This window comes from Gracilinanus agilis, chromosome 3 (assembly GCF_016433145.1).
Source record: "Gracilinanus agilis isolate LMUSP501 chromosome 3, AgileGrace, whole genome shotgun sequence".
In the NCBI taxonomy this organism is placed as follows: domain Eukaryota; kingdom Metazoa; phylum Chordata; class Mammalia; order Didelphimorphia; family Didelphidae; genus Gracilinanus; species Gracilinanus agilis.
In genome coordinates, this window is record NC_058132.1 from 39,764,540 (window position 1) to 39,779,937 (window position 15,398).

Here is a 15,398-nt window from a genome sequence, read left to right on the forward strand (position 1 = left end):
GAGGCTACACAAGACCATTGAGCCTTGTCTTAACTGGCAGGTGAGGGTTCACAAGTCTAGAAATGGGGGCTCCAGCGAGGTTTCCCTCTTGATTTTATGCATGTTGATAAAAACAGAGACATAAATACTGTTAACATTATAATCCTTCATAATTCATTCAACTTTTATCAAGACAAACTCTTCGAGTCTTCAATAAGAAAGTGCAAAAGATGTACAAATAAATGGAATCCCTTCTAAGAAGTTCTGGAAATGGGTTGGGTTTTTTTTTAAGTTGCTCTTTGTTTTTTCTTTTTTTCTTTCTTTTTTCCTTTTTTTTCTTTCTTTTTTTCTTTTTTCTTTTTTTTTTTTTTGAAGAACACTTGAGATATGACATGGTGGCACTTCTGGGCGTCTGGCCCGTTAGGGCTAGGACTTAGTCTTCAATGCAGATGACATCATTGAGTTTCCCCTTTCGTCCCAAAGCAGCACCATCTTTAAGGGAGTCAGCTCCTTTTCTTTCGGGGTGGCTGGCAGGTGGCCCAGTGGGCGTGGCTGTAAGGACACAGAGAGGGAGGGGTTAACTATCCCCAATCCCCCCCAACTGCTCTGCCAGCTCCTCAGCTTTTCTGGCTGCTGAGGAGATGACTTTGGAGGGGGATCCCCAAATCAGAGCTGACCACACTTAGTGGCTGGTCTCAGAAGAACATTCTTAAATGATCCCAATTCAGACACTTACTAGCTGGGTGACTCGGATCAAATCCCTTCCTCTTTCTAAAATGAGGGGGTTAGCTTCAATGAAGTCCAGCAAAATCTATTATATTGTGAAGTGGCTTCATGACCCTAGATAAGTTCCTTCCCTCTCTGGGTCTAAGCCTCCTCATAAGATGAGGAGTTTGACTAGTTCATCACTATAGGGTAGATAAATGGATAAATAAATAGAAGGACTAATAGAGAAAAAGAAAGCTAAATAGATGGATGGAGAGATGGGATAGATTAATAGGAAGAAATAGATAGGGAGATAGAGAGATAGATCGAAGGATAGATAAATGGATGGATAGATAGACAAACAAATTGAAGGATGGATAGAGAGAGAAAGAGATGGATGGATAGATAAGAGACAGAGAGATGGATGGATGGATAGTTAGAAAAAGAGAGAGATGGATAGATAGGATAGATAGACACAGATAGGTAGATAGGTAGATGGATGGATAGATTGATGAACAAGCAGATGGATAGATAGATAGATAGATAGATAGATAGATAGATAGATAGATAGATAGATACAGAGAGATGGATGGATGGATGGATGGATAGAGAGAGATGGATGGATGAATAAATTGGATGGATAGATAGATAGATAGATAGATAGATAGATAGATAGATAGATGGATAGATAGACAGACAGACAGATAGATAGATGGATGGATAAATGAGACCTTGACTTTAAGTCTCTAGAGACCCAGGGAGTAAGGACTGGTCATTGCCCAAAGAGGCAAGATGTCCCTCTCACCTTGCCTCTTGCCAAGCTTCCAACAGAGATCTCTTTAGTCGGCTCTTACTCAGGATGGTTGGGTGCCCTCAGGCCCCCAGTGTCTCTATTCCAGCCAGAGAGGAGGTAAAGCTTAGAGGCTGGAGAGTGTCCTAGGAAAAGGTCATAACATCTTGGTGCAGAAGGCCTACATTCAAATCCTGTCCCCACCCTTTTCTAGCTGAATGATGATTGGTAGACCACTTCCAAATCTCTGGATATGTTTTCTTGGGAGGAAATAAAAGGAAGGGTATGGAGTATGGAATATTTGCAGGAGTCCACAGGACTGGGCAAGGATCAAATGAGATCACAGGTATGAACTCCTTGGCAAACCTTAAATCACTATGTCCCCAAAGTGCCTGGGATAGCCTAGGTCTCCTTTTTCCCTCTCAAACTTGTATCACTCAGGATGAAAAAAGGAGGGAGAAAGAGGATTTCCACTGACTCTTTTCCTTCAGCTCTCTCTGGGCAGAAAGTGAGACAATGGAGGTGTCTGACCTGAGCTCAAGTTCACGATAATAACTGGCATTTAAAGACTTTCCAGGCACTATTCTCATTGGGACCTTACAGCAGCCCTCCATGATGATCATTTTCTTGATGAGTTGAGAGAGATTAGGGATCATTACTAGGATCAGAGCGCTCACTCATCTCAGAGGCAGGATTTAACAGACTTGTTATCCCTCTTTTCTAGACAAGAGAACTGAAGCTCAGAAAGATTAGAGGTCTTTCCTAGAGTCACACAGGTCGCAAGTGTCAGAGGCAGGATTTGAATTCAACCAACCATGACACCATGAATCACTGGAGAGACCCAGGCTTGACGAAGATCGCAGCCCAGAGAAGAAAGAGGACAATGTGAATTCTGCTCCCTCCTGATTGGAGGATGGCTCCTAGCTATCCCCCATCCCTATCCCCACCCCACAAAACACCCCTTCCTCCCACATGGTCTGCAGGCCCCCACCCTTTTCCAAAGAATTGAACTCTCCCAGAATCCATGATGGGGTGAAAGACACAATGAAGGCGAATAGTATGAGCCCCCATCCATGTGGACAAATGGAGGGAGGACATGATGAGTCTAAGCGAGCAGTGGTAGATTGTTGGCAGATTACATTTCAACACAGAGACAGACACAAACAGGCACACAGAGTCACAAACAAACAACCAGCTGGTTGATCACTTAACTACTTCATTCAGAGCTCCCCAAGAAATGTTTGTTAACACAACAGCATCTGATGAGGGCTGGTCTTGGTGTGTCATGAAGGACCTGACTTTCCCTCCAGCTCCTAGCCTGTGCTACATGGCACTGCTGCCCTATCTGCCCTGTGTGCCCATCTGGCTCGCCAGCTCACAAACCAAACCTCAGCTCCAATAAGCCTCAACTGCTGCACCCTGGCTAGGCACCAAAGCATCCTCCCCGAATCACTTTCCCAAGCACCCCCATGAGGTGGGCTGCAAAACTGAACAGAGCAGGAAGTCGGTGACCCCCAGCCTAACCAAGTGCCATCTTGGCCCAGAGCTTAGCAGGCCAAGACCTAATTCAATAAAGCCCCAACCAGGCGATGTGCCCAAGGCCAAAACGAGACCTCAGAGATCAGCACAGCCATGATAAAATTCTAGAGGAGAAAATGAAGAAAGTAGACTTTACATACACAGATAATTGGGTGGGACCCTGGAGGCATCAAATGAGAGAAAATGTGTGCCCTGATAAATAACCAACTAAATCATATATAGTAATATAATAAAGTGCCATAATAATGCTAGCTATTATTGTTGTTATCATCATCTAGTCCAACCTACCCATTCTACAGATGAGGAGACTAAGGCCCAGAGTGGTGACAGGACAAGGTCGCACAGGAACAAAGTAGCAAGGCATGGGGGAGAAATTTGGGGAAGGTTCAAGATAAGGAAGTGTGGAAGAGGGGGAAATTGGGATTTGAATTGAACTGAATTTTAGAGTTGAATTTGAATTTTATTATAGTTGGATTATAGTTGAAAATTGAATTATATATAAGTCAGGATGACCCAGGAAGGAGAAGGACTTTTCATCTCTGTCCCACTGCCCAGCACAGTGGCTGGGACATATTAGATTTTAATAAATGTTTGCCCGGTGGCTGGTACATAGTAGGCTTTTAACAAATGCTTGCTTGTGGCCGGTTCTAAGTGGAGTCATCAGCTAGTACTTAAATGACAACCCTGTGGTTGGCTCTGTGCTGGGTCCCAACAAGACTTTATAAGAGGATGTGTGACGTCCCGGCCATAGGGAACTTACAGGTGAGGAGATTCCTACTAATCAGATTGGCACCTTCTCCCCAACTTAGGGTCTTTCAGAGAGTTGCTTTGGGGGCTCCAAGGAGGTACATGACCTATCCAGGATCACACGGAGGCAGGACTCAAATGCAAGTCTGCCTGGCCCCAAAGCTGGATCTCTATCCAGTTCAATATAATTAATGTAATATGATAATAATCGTTTTGTGTTTCAATATTATTTAACTACTGGTAGAGCCTGGACACAGGGTCCTCACCACACAATAAGTGCTGAATAAATGTTTCCTGACTTGACTTAAGCAGGCTGAGTGGTGGGGCTGAGCCGGGCAGGGGTAGGTAAGGAGACGATTGTCTTCCTCAGTTAAAACCTACGTGGTGGTGCCTCGGAGACCCAACGGGTTCCGGGTCAAGCTTTGGCTCTCCAGGAAGAGCCAATGCCTTGAAGACTCAGGACACCCTTGGAGAGCTGGCCTAGAGGAGACCCTGCCAACCCTCCTGTAGTAGATGTCACCAGCCAGGTGCCATTCGTGCATCTGCCCTTCTCTCAGGAAAGGTACAAAGATGTCGGCAAACCGGGGCCATGGGGAGAAGGGGAGCTCCACGGCTCAGGTATTCTCTCAGGAAAGGTACAAAGATGTCGGCAAACTGGGGCGATGGGGAGAAGGGGAGCTCCACGGCTCAGGCATTTCTCGTGAGCACTAGAAGGTCTCGGGATTAAGATCCTCCAAAAAAGAGAGGGAGACCCACTAGTTAACAAGGAAGAAAAAGGAAAGAGGGGAGGCTGGAGACAGACACAGTGGGACACGGAGGAGGAATACTCGTCGGGGGCACTCACAAAAGGACACGGGGTTTAAGAACACGGAAGCAGCATGAGATATCGAGTCAAAAGAGTATTTTTGCTTTTGAGATCAGAGGACCCAAGTTCAAACTCTGTTTCTGGTCATTTATGTTGGACGAGTCACTTAAGCGCCGTGGACCTCAGTTTCCTTCTCTGTAAAATAAGATCATTGGACAGGATTGCCTCTCGTGTCCTTTGCAATTCTAAATCTAGGCTCCTGGGACCTGAATTTGAATCTCGAGCTCTGCCGTTCACTCCCTGCAACCCTGGACAAGTCATTTCACTTCTCTGGAACTCAGTTTCCTTCTCTGTGAAAAAATAAGGCAGTTGGACCAGCCGGCCCTGCCTAAGCTTCCTTGTGGCTCTAACGGCAACAAGAGAACTTCTAGATCCCTTCGGCCTCTTTGCCTCCAGCTGGAGCAGAGCTGGCTGTCCCTGGAGATGGAAGACCTAAAGAAAACCACAACCCCTGGAGGATGGAACCATAGAATGTGGTTAGCAGAGAGAAATAAGGGTCACCTTACCTCAGTTGGAAATGAGAACTGCAACAGAGGAAAATCTTGGAAACGGCTAAATATCTATTGATAAGAGAGAAAACATCTGGCTTGCCTACTGTCCTTTGGCTCGGTTTGTGGTCCCCTGAAATTTGCCGCTTAAAAATTCTCCATTAGGGTGGGCTAGATACGTCCAACCTACCAGTCACATAGGGGCCGAGGGGCATCTGGCTGTAGTTGACAATCCCGCCTGGTCCAGGACCCCGGAAGTTTGGCCCAAAGTTGTTGTTGTACATCTGGGAGGAGCCGAAAGAACCCTGGAGGGCGAGGACTGAGGTTTCAATGCGGCCTCTCTCCCTTCTCCACCCAGAACCTCACCCTGCAGGCAGGCTCGCCTGGCTCCCCGCGACGGAGGGATGGGAAAGAGGGAGCGTCTGGGAAGAGAACTCCTGGGCCCGAGCTGGGGGCATGGAGCCCTGGGGGGAGGTTCCAGGCCCAGCTGGGCCAGCCTGACCTGCTGGACGGTGGGGTCTCCGGCTCGGTTTGTCAAGCGGCTCAGGATGCTGCGTTCCGACATCTGCAGGCGAGCGGCCACAGGCGGGATCCGGGACAACATGGAGGGCAGGCGGGTGACATCAGCCTTCATGTCACTCAAAAGTTCTTCCAGCTGGTTCAGTACTGCAAGATAGAAGGGCCCTCAACCTACTACCAAGTCCTCGCCTCCCGTGTGCCACTACAGGTGCCAATCCCTCCCCTGGGTCACGAGACACTGTAGGGCAAGGGGGACAGAAAGTCGGTAGGGAGCGGGACTTCCATCTCCTGCTGCGCCGGCTCCTGCCTAATCGCCAGCCTTCGGAGGGAAGAGGAGAAGCGAGACAGGACCTCCCCTCTGACCGTGAGCCTTCCATCCTGTGCTGCTCCTGGGTCCTGTCTGATCTCCGTCCTCCTCCCAGAAGAGGAGTCGTGCCATCCATTCAGTGGTCAACATGCTCCCGGCTGGTCCTACCCTCCACCTCTCATCTTGCAAGGCTCATTCCTCCTCCCTCGCCACTCACGTTCCTCTCAATGCTCTCACTCCAAAGTCCCATCCAGACACTACCCAGCCCTTTCACGGTGCCCTCTGGAATGGCAATCAATGCTCCTTTAACCTAGATCATTTCCTCTTCCACTCCATCCATCTTTTAGCAGGCCCTGAGATCTGGCTCCCCTCTCTAATGGCATAGCCTCCCTGACCACCCTTTCCAGTCCTGGCTGTGGTTTTTTATATTGGTCAAGGAGGGAAAAGTTGTTCCCCATCGCCACTTCTGGGTCTTCTCCCTACCTCTTCATCACTCAAGTAACTTAGCCTCCTCTGAGGTCCATGTAACTACCCAATCAAAATCCTGGTGGCTGCTGGCTATCGATCTTCGGGTCATTCCCCTTCCTTCTTCAATGAGTTTGGTCCATGGCTCACAATTTTTCTCTCCTCCCCAATTCCTGCCCTCACATTAAGGATCTTTGACATACATATTAACTCTTCCCTACTTAGTTCCTCGGTCTACTCACTTCCCCAAGAGCTACTCCTTCGCCCCATTTTAGCTACAAAGAAAGTCAGGCAAACCCTCGATCTTTCCATCACCCAGAAATGCACCAAATCCACATTTGAGAATTCTGAACCCCTTATCTGACCACGATTGGCTTTCCACCTCTCCATCTTCTTATGCCAAGCCCTATTCTTCATCCATACCACTCCCTCAATCCATTTCCTACCCAGGTCATCTCCTGCACTAGCAGCTCTCTCCTCTTCTCCCCATCTTGGCTCTTGGCGAACACCATTCCTCTCAACACTGGCCCCCCTTCACGTCCCTAACCCCTTTCACGGGTCACACCTTGCCAAGCCTTAGTTCATGGATCTTGGATCATTCCCACTACCCATCATCTGCATATATGCTATTTGAACAAAGATGGAGAAAATCAAACAATTGTTCTGATTGAGTCCACTACAAATTTATGTTATAAACCTCAAATGGACCCTCACTGCTGCTAGGCAATCCTATTACTAGACCTCCCCTTTTCGATTCACTCCTTTTATCCTCCACAGCAGTTCTTCCAAACCTTTTCATCCCTCCTCAAATCTCCCATGGCTCCCATCCCCCAACTGTCTCAGCTGAGAATCTTCCCTCATATTTTCCAGGAAAAATAATTGAGGTCATTTGCTGTGAGTCTCCTCTTCTCCCTTCTTCCTCATCTTCTATCGCTCAGATGCCTTCTATCAATATGACCTCCTTCATACAAGTCTCACACAGAATTGGCCTCACTTCTTACCCAGGCAAATCCCTGTACTGGCACAAGTGACTCCATTGCATCCCATTCCCTCCAGTGGATTGCCCCCTCTGTCATCCTCACTCCATCACTTATAGTCAAACCCTCCCTCCCTGTCTACTAGCTCCTTCCCTACTACCTACGAAAATGCCCGAGTTTCCTCCATCCTCAAAAAGCTTCTCAAAATACCCTTCCATCCCTGCTCTTATCCTATATACACCTTCTGCCCTTTGTGGCTAAACCCCTTGAGAAGGTCATCTATAATAGGGGCCCCTTCACTTTCTCTCCTCTCTCTTCTTAATCTTATAATCAAGCTTCCAACCTCTTTCCATGGGAAGTGCTCTCTCCAAAGTGACCAATGATCTTTTAGTTGTCAAATCCAATGACCTTTTCTCACTCCTCATTCTTCTGGAACTCTCTGCAGCCTTTGACACTGTCGATCACCTTCTTCTCCATGATACTCTCTTCTCTCTAGGTTTTCAGGACACCATTCTCTCCTGGTTCTCCTCCTGTCTATCTGACTGCTCCTTCTCTGTCTCCTTTGCTGGATCCTCCTCCAGATCACGCCCCCTAACTGTAGTTGTCCAACTGGGCTCTGTCCTGTGCCCTCTTCTCTTCTGCATTTCTACTACTTTGTTTGGTAATCTCATCAGCTTCCAGGAATGTAATTATCATCTCTATGCTGATGATTCTCAAATTTACCTTCCCTGCCTTAACTTCTCTGCTGATTTCTAGTCTCGTTCTCCAAATGCCTTTCAGATATCTCAGACTGAATGTCTGGTAGACATCTTAAGCTCAATATTTCCAAAACTGGACTGATCATCTTTTCCCTCTAAACCCTCCCCATCTCCAAACTTCCTTCTCACTGTTGAGGCCAACCCTGTCCTCCTCCAAGTCCCCCGGGCTCCCAACCTAGGAGTCATCCTGGATCCCTCATTCTCTCGTGCACCCATCCCAGATCCAAGCTGCCGCCATAGCCTGTCCATTTCATCCCTGTAGCACCTCTCCAATACATCCCCTTCTCTCCTCTGACACCTCCAAGACCCTCATTACCCCACACCTGGATTACTGAAAGAACTTCCAATGGATCTGGCCTGCCCCTAGTCTCTCCCCACTCCAGGTCACCTTCTATCTGGTCACCAAACATTTTCTGAAAGCAAAATTCTGGCCATGTCACCCTCCCAAAATCAATAAACTCTGATGATTCCCTATGTCCTCTAGGAGCAAATACAAAACCCCCTTCTATCTGACATTCAAAGCCTTTTGCAGCCCAGCCCCCTCCTCCCTTTCCAGGCTTCTTATACATTTACTCCCCACCACACTCTTCAATCCAGTGACACCAGAAAAAAAAAGACCTTAATCTCTTAGTGGGGGCATTTCCCTTGATTGTCCCTCATTCCCAAAACACTCTGAGCCCCTTCTCATTGATACCTCCTTGACTTCCTTCAAGACTCTAGTAAAATCCCATCATCTTCAGGAAGCCTTCCTCAATCACCCTCAATTCTAGTCTCCCAACCCTTCTATCTTGTTGCCTTCCTACTTATCCTGTATCTGTCTGTACATATGTGATTATTTATGGGCTCCCCCATTAGATTGGATGCTCCTTGAGAGCAGGGACTGCCTTTTGCCTCTTTTTCTATCCCCAGCTCTAGGGCACAGGGCCTGGCATGTAGAAGGCATTTAATAAATGCTAACAGACTGACTGCCAGTCTGCCCATCCCATTAGCTCCAGTACCCTGGAGGAGGTGGGCCAGATATATATAATGTCCCTAGGTCAGGCCAACTTGTTTTCAAGATTTTGTTCATTTAAGTAATGCTCTAGGTGATGCATCAGTGAGTGAAACTGGTATTTTGTAAGCACCTACTATGTGCCAGGCACTGTGCTTAGTAGCACTGAGATAAAGAATGGAACTTGAGAGCCTGGCAGACATGAATTCAAATTCTACCTCTGACACCTGTCAGCTGTGTGGCTTTGGAAAAGTCATTTAGGGGCAGCTAGACAACTCTGTGGATTGAGAGCCAGGCCTAAAGATAGGATGTCCTGGATTCAGATCTGACCTCAGATACTTCCTAGCTGTATGATCCTGGACAAGTCACTTAATCCCCATTGCCTGACCCTTACTGCTCTTCTACCTTGGAACTAATACTGGTACTGATTCTAAGACAAAAGAGAGGATGTTTTTTATTAAGTCATTTAACAGAGTTCTCTAGGGCCCGATTTCCTCACCTTTCAAGTCAGGGGGATAGATTAAATGGACTTGAAGGTCCTTTTCAGCTCTACATCAATGATCCTTTGACCTGCACTAGTAGAGGGAGTTTCCCCACTAGGAGCTCCTTCTGTCAATGAAATCACAGGTTGGGTCTAAAAACAAAAATTATATACAAGGGCACTCGGCACCTATGGGGAACATCTGTCAAAGAAGGGATAAACATTTACATAGCGCCTACTATGTGCCAGGCGCTGTGCTAAGTGCTTTACAATTATTTTACATCTGACCCTCCCAACAACTCTTTAGGGTAGGTGCTGCTTTTATCCCCATTTTAGAGTTGAGGAAAGTGACTTGACAAAGGGCATGCAGCTAATAAGAGCCTCGAAATCTTCCCGAGCGCTGCAGAATTATAGAGTCATTACAGGCTCATGGGCTTAGAGCTAGAAAAAGCCCTTGGTAACCCTCAAATCTGACCATCTCATTTTGTAGACGAGGAACCTGAAGCCCAACGTCCCGCCATTACCAAGTAATAGAATGACATGAAACACTCCACACTTAGAACGCTGCCTGGTGTGTAAACAGGAGGGGCTCAATGAATGCTTCCTGATTTGATGGAGTTCCCTTTAGTCATTCCTCCCTCACTATATCACATTTAGGAAATAAGAAGCCGCCCTTTCCTTTTGGATTGGGGTAGGGGGTTGTAGGGATGGGATTGAGAGAATCTGAGATGGGGTTGTGCCCAAAAGTCCAGCCTCCCAAAGCCCAAGACAACCACCCAACCTTCTCCCTCTCCCATGAAGCCTCTGTTCAACCCACTTTCCATCCAAGGTTGGAGCTCATAATCATCCCATCATTGGAAAACTCGGTGGCCACTTAATCGAGACATTCTTAACCCTTGTGGTGCCGTGGGCACTGTTGGGCAGTCTGGCAAAGCCTAGACTAGAATAGTGATTTATTTTTTATAAAATAGAATACCCAGAATTACAAAGGAAACAAATCATCATGGAATACAGTCATTTGATTTTTTTTAAACAAGTTCCTGGAGTCCAGGTTAGTCTTTCTCTAGTCCAACACACGTCCAAACCAGTATTCCTCCTTCAACTGGGGCCATCTTGTCTCTGTTTCAAAGCGGGTATTAGGGGCAGAGTCAAGATGGCGGCTTAGAAACAGCAAAAATTGATTCCTCTGTCAAAGCAGGCATTATAGGATCATGATCAGGATTCATAGTCTCTACAGATGCTACGTAGGGACCTCAGAAGTCATGGAACCTAAACTCCCTCCTTTTATATCCAGGCTCTGCCTGAAGACATTATGTGATGGAGAGCTCACCACCTCTCAAGGCACAACCCATTCCTTTCTACCCTTGGGCATCGTTAGCAAGACTTCCCACCGTTGACCCTAAATTTGCCTTTTGAGATTTGTACCCATTGCCCCTGGTTCTATCAGAAAGGTGGCATGATATAGAGGAGAGGGCACTGCCCTGGGACTGGGGAAACCCTGGGTTCAAATCCTGCCTCAGACACTTGCTTGTTGAGTTACTTTACTTCCATGGGGCTCCATTTCCTCACCTGTAATTTGAGGGGGTCGGACTCAATGGCCGCTAAGGTCCCTTCCAGTTCTAGAGCAAAACAAGTGTAAACACCCTTCTGTGGGGGATCCCTTCGAACGCTGGAACACGGGGGCCCTGGTCCCTCCACAGCTTCTCTACACCTGTGATTCTTAACCCTTTTGGTCTCGGGCTCCCTTTACACTCGTAAAAATGATCGACGATGCCAAAGAGCTTTGGTTTATGTTGGTTTGCTCTCTCAATCGCTAGCGTGTTAGAAATGAAAACATCTTAGTACTGTGATGAAAGTAGTTTTGGTCTTGCAGAACCCCAGAACCCCCCTGAAAGGGACTCAAGACCCCCAAAGGCCCCTCGAGAACACGTGGAGCACCACTGCTTTAGGCAAAACTTTCCCAGTTCCCCGAACTATTCACAGAGCACCACCTCGAGTCTCTTCTCCATCCCAGTCGCCTTCCTCAGAATACTCTCTGACTCATGAACATCCATCCTTGGTGCACCGAACTGAACACAACGGGGGCTGAACGGAGCAGAAGTCATGACAGCGGGGCCAAAGTCACTTCTTTATTCCTAGAAGCTTTGCCTCTCTGGGACAGCTAAGTAGGCTAGAGCACTGGAGCTGGAGGAGGGAAGACCTGAGTTCGACTCTAACCTCAGACACTTACTATGTGACCCTGGGCAAGTCATTTAACCTCTGTTTACAGCCTAGTTTTTCTCATCTCCTAAATGGGAATAAAAATAGCACCTCCCTTCCCAGGTTGTTGGGACGTTCAATTGAGATAATATTTGTAAAGGACTTTGCATAGTTCTTGGTGCCATATAAATGTCACCTTTTTTTATCATTATCATTATTATTCATTCCTAAGGCGGTCCAAGAACTGGATTTCCTCTCCCCATTTTTTCTTCTTTATTATATATTTTATACATATATATATTATATTTCTATATATTATATATTTTCTTCTTTATTATAAGGAAAAGAGGAAAGCTATGTGGGAAAATAGAGGCAACTTTAAAACAAAACAACCAATAAAAATACCTAGCATTTAGATATATCTAGCAATTATATTGGACTGTAAGATTTGCAAAGTGCTTTACTAATATTATTTTATTTTATCCTCACAGAAACCCTGAGAAGAAAAGGGCTATTATTATCCCCATTTTACAGATGAGAAAACTGGATCATTTAATGGTTAACTTGCCCAGGATCCCATAGTTAGGAAGGGGCTGAGGGTGAATTTGAACTCAGGTCTTCCTGACTCCGGGTCCAGCATTCCAACCACTGTGTCAACTAGTTATTTAAAATGACAACAAAAAATAAAATAAAATAAAATAAAGCAACCCGTAAGCTCTCCATGTTCCAGGCAACTCTTCACAGTACTGACCCTACATGGGCGCTGGCCATTGCTTCACCAGGATCTCCCTACACTGATGACCTGGCCGGAGGCAAAGGTTAGACTCGGCCACTCACCCTTATGCAAGACAGCATTGGCGGGCTTGTTCCCAGCCAGGGACTCCTTGGACAAGTGCTGGTGGCTCTCGGCAAGGCATTCCACTTCGGCCAGGCGGGCATTCAAGGCCATGGCTGGATGGTTGGGGTCTTGGGTCATGTTGAGGTACGCGGCCCTCCTGAGCTGTTCTTCGATCACTAGCGCCTGCTCTAGAAGCTGGAACAGAATTGGGGAGGGGGAGATAGACACAATATTCCTCCTTGAGCTTCCCCCCTTCACCTTCACCCCAGCAACCCGCTAGCTTCCCTCCTCTGCCCAGAAAACTTGACCAGGCTGGAATAGCAGAGAAAGAAATCTGAAGCAGAAAACCAAGCCTTTCTCATTCCTCCTCTTCTCTTGGTGGTACAGCGACTAGAGTTCTGGGCCTGGACTCAAATCTGGCCACAGACATATACAAACTGTATGATCCTGAGCAAGTCACTTAATCCTATTTGCCTCAGTTTCCTCATCTGTAAAATGAGCTGGAGAAGGAAAATGACAAACCGCTCCAATGACTTAGCTGTTTGACCCTGGACAAGTCCCTTCATTCTGCCTCAGTTTCCTCATCTGTAAAATGAGCTGGAGAAGGAAATGGCCAACCACTCCAGTGTCTTAGTTGTGTAACTCTGGACAAGTCTGATCATTCTGCCTCAGTTTCCTCATCTGTAAAATGAGCTGGAGAAGGAAATATCCAACCACTCCAGTCACTTAATTGTTTGACCTTTGACAAGTCCCTTCACTCTGCCTCAGTTTCCTCATCTATAAAATAAGCTGGAGAAGGAAATAGCCAACCACTCCAGTGTCTTAGTTGTGTAACTCTGGACAAGTCTGATCATTCTGCCTCAGTTTCCTCATCTGTAAAGTGAGCTAGAGAAGGAAATAGCCAACCACTCCAGTGTCTTAGTTGTGTAACTCTGGACAAGTCTGATCATTCTGCCTCAGTTTCCTCATCTGTAAAATGAGCTGGAGAAGGAAATAGCCAACCACTCCAGTCACTTAGCTGTCTGACCCTGGCCAAGTCCCTTCATTCTGTGTCTCAGTTTCCTCATCTATAAAATGAGCTGGAGAAAGAAATAGCCAACCACTTCAGTGTCTTTGTCAAGAAAACCCCAAATGGAGTCACAAAGAGTTGGATACAAGTGAAAAAATGCCTGAATTGTGTGGTTCTGGGTCTTCTACTTCCCAATTAAACCATAAGCTTCCGAAGGGCAGAGCGCCTCTTGTTCATCCTTATATTTCCATTTCAACATTCATTCAGCTCCTGTTCTGGGGCAGATTCTGTGCTCTGTCTGGGGTCACAGAGAGATGGCAAAAAGGACAGTCCTTGCCCCATGAGGGCTTACAACCAGTCTGCTGTGGGGACGAAGTACAAAGCAGTGGCAGCATGACTCCAAGAGAGGAAGTTTGGGGTTCAAATCGCGCCACTAACACGTCCTGGCTGGATGACCCCCCCATCAATCCCTAATCTCCCAGAGCCCCACGCAGTTTTCTAAGACTATAAACTGCAGAGCAGGTATTGGGAGAGGGAGTTTTGTCCCAGGGAGCTCCCTGCGGTATGCTAAGAACAGCTCTGATTTTTTTTAATAATATGTGTGTGAAGGAAATACAAAGTTACTTTTTTTTTTAAACCCTTGTATTTCGGTGTATTGTCTCATAGGTGGAAGAGTGGTAAGGGTGGGCAATGGGGGTTAAGTGACTTGCCCAGGGTCACACAGCTGGGAAGTGGCTGAGGCCGGGTTTGAACCTAGGATCTCCTGTCTCTAGGCCTGACTCTCACTCCACTGAGCTACCCAGCTGCCCCCTACAAAGTTACTTTTGGTTGGGAGAAAGGACTAATGATGGATGAGGGGAATGGCGGGGAGAGGGGAGAATCTCAGGGAAGAACAAGGGAAGGCTTCTTGTAGGAGGAGGCACCTAAGCTAAGCCTTGACAGAAGTGAAGGACATCAAGAAGGAAAGTATTCTAAGCATGGTGGACTAGCCAAGTGCTAGCAAGACAGAATATGGCAAGACAATAAGTTGGCCGGCACGTGGGTGGTTAATATAGAATAAATCTGGAAAGGTAAGCTAGAACCAGGTTGTAAAGGACTTTAAATACACCAAGCAGAAGAGTGGTTTTATTCTTAAGATAATAGGGAGGGGCAGCTGGGTGGCTCAGAGGATTGAGAGCCAGGCCTAGAGACCTAGGAGGTCCTGAGTTCAAATCTGACCTCAGATGTTTCCTAGTTGTGTGGAACCAATACACAGTAGTGATGCTAAGAAGGTATAGATTTTTTTATTTTTTTTTTAATCCCTTACCTGTGTGTATTGGCTCTAAGGCAGAAGAGTGGTAAGGGCTAGGCAATGGGGATCAAGTGACTTGCCCAGGGTCACACAGCTGGGAAGTGGCTGAAGCCACATTTGAACCTAGGACATCCCGTCTCTAGGCCTGGCTCTCAATCCACTGAGCTACCCAGCTGCCCCCCAAAGGTATAGATTTAAAAAAAATAGAAGGGAGCCACCAAAAATTCTTGAGCAGTGGATAACATGGTCAGATTGGGATTTAGGGATAGCCATTTGGCAGCTCTTTTGGAGAATGGATTGGAGAGAGAACTGGAGGCTATTTAAGAGGCTCCTGCAATTGTCTGAGGGAAAAGGGATGATGGCCTGGACTCTGAGGATGGCTAAGTAGATAGAGAAAAGGGAATGGATCTAAGTGACTAGAGAAAGAGAGAGAGAGAGAGACAGAGGGGG

The 15,398-nt window shown here is 46.8% G+C and overlaps 1 protein-coding gene across 1 annotated transcript in view; it reads right to left on the reverse strand.

Annotated features, from left to right (window-relative positions):
* Positions 1-403: 403 nt before the first annotated feature.
* The window catches only part of CHD5 (chromodomain helicase DNA binding protein 5), a 148,051-nt gene continuing 133,056 nt past the window's right edge, over positions 404-15,398 (reverse strand). The window contains exons 36-39 of the mRNA XM_044668656.1: positions 12,648-12,843; positions 5,616-5,779; positions 5,304-5,418; positions 404-531 (exon numbers count right to left, since the gene is read on the reverse strand). Of these exons, the coding sequence (XP_044524591.1) occupies positions 413-531; positions 5,304-5,418; positions 5,616-5,779; positions 12,648-12,843 (594 nt within the window). The 3' untranslated portion in view covers positions 404-412. The remainder of the gene's footprint in view (positions 532-5,303; positions 5,419-5,615; positions 5,780-12,647; positions 12,844-15,398) is intronic.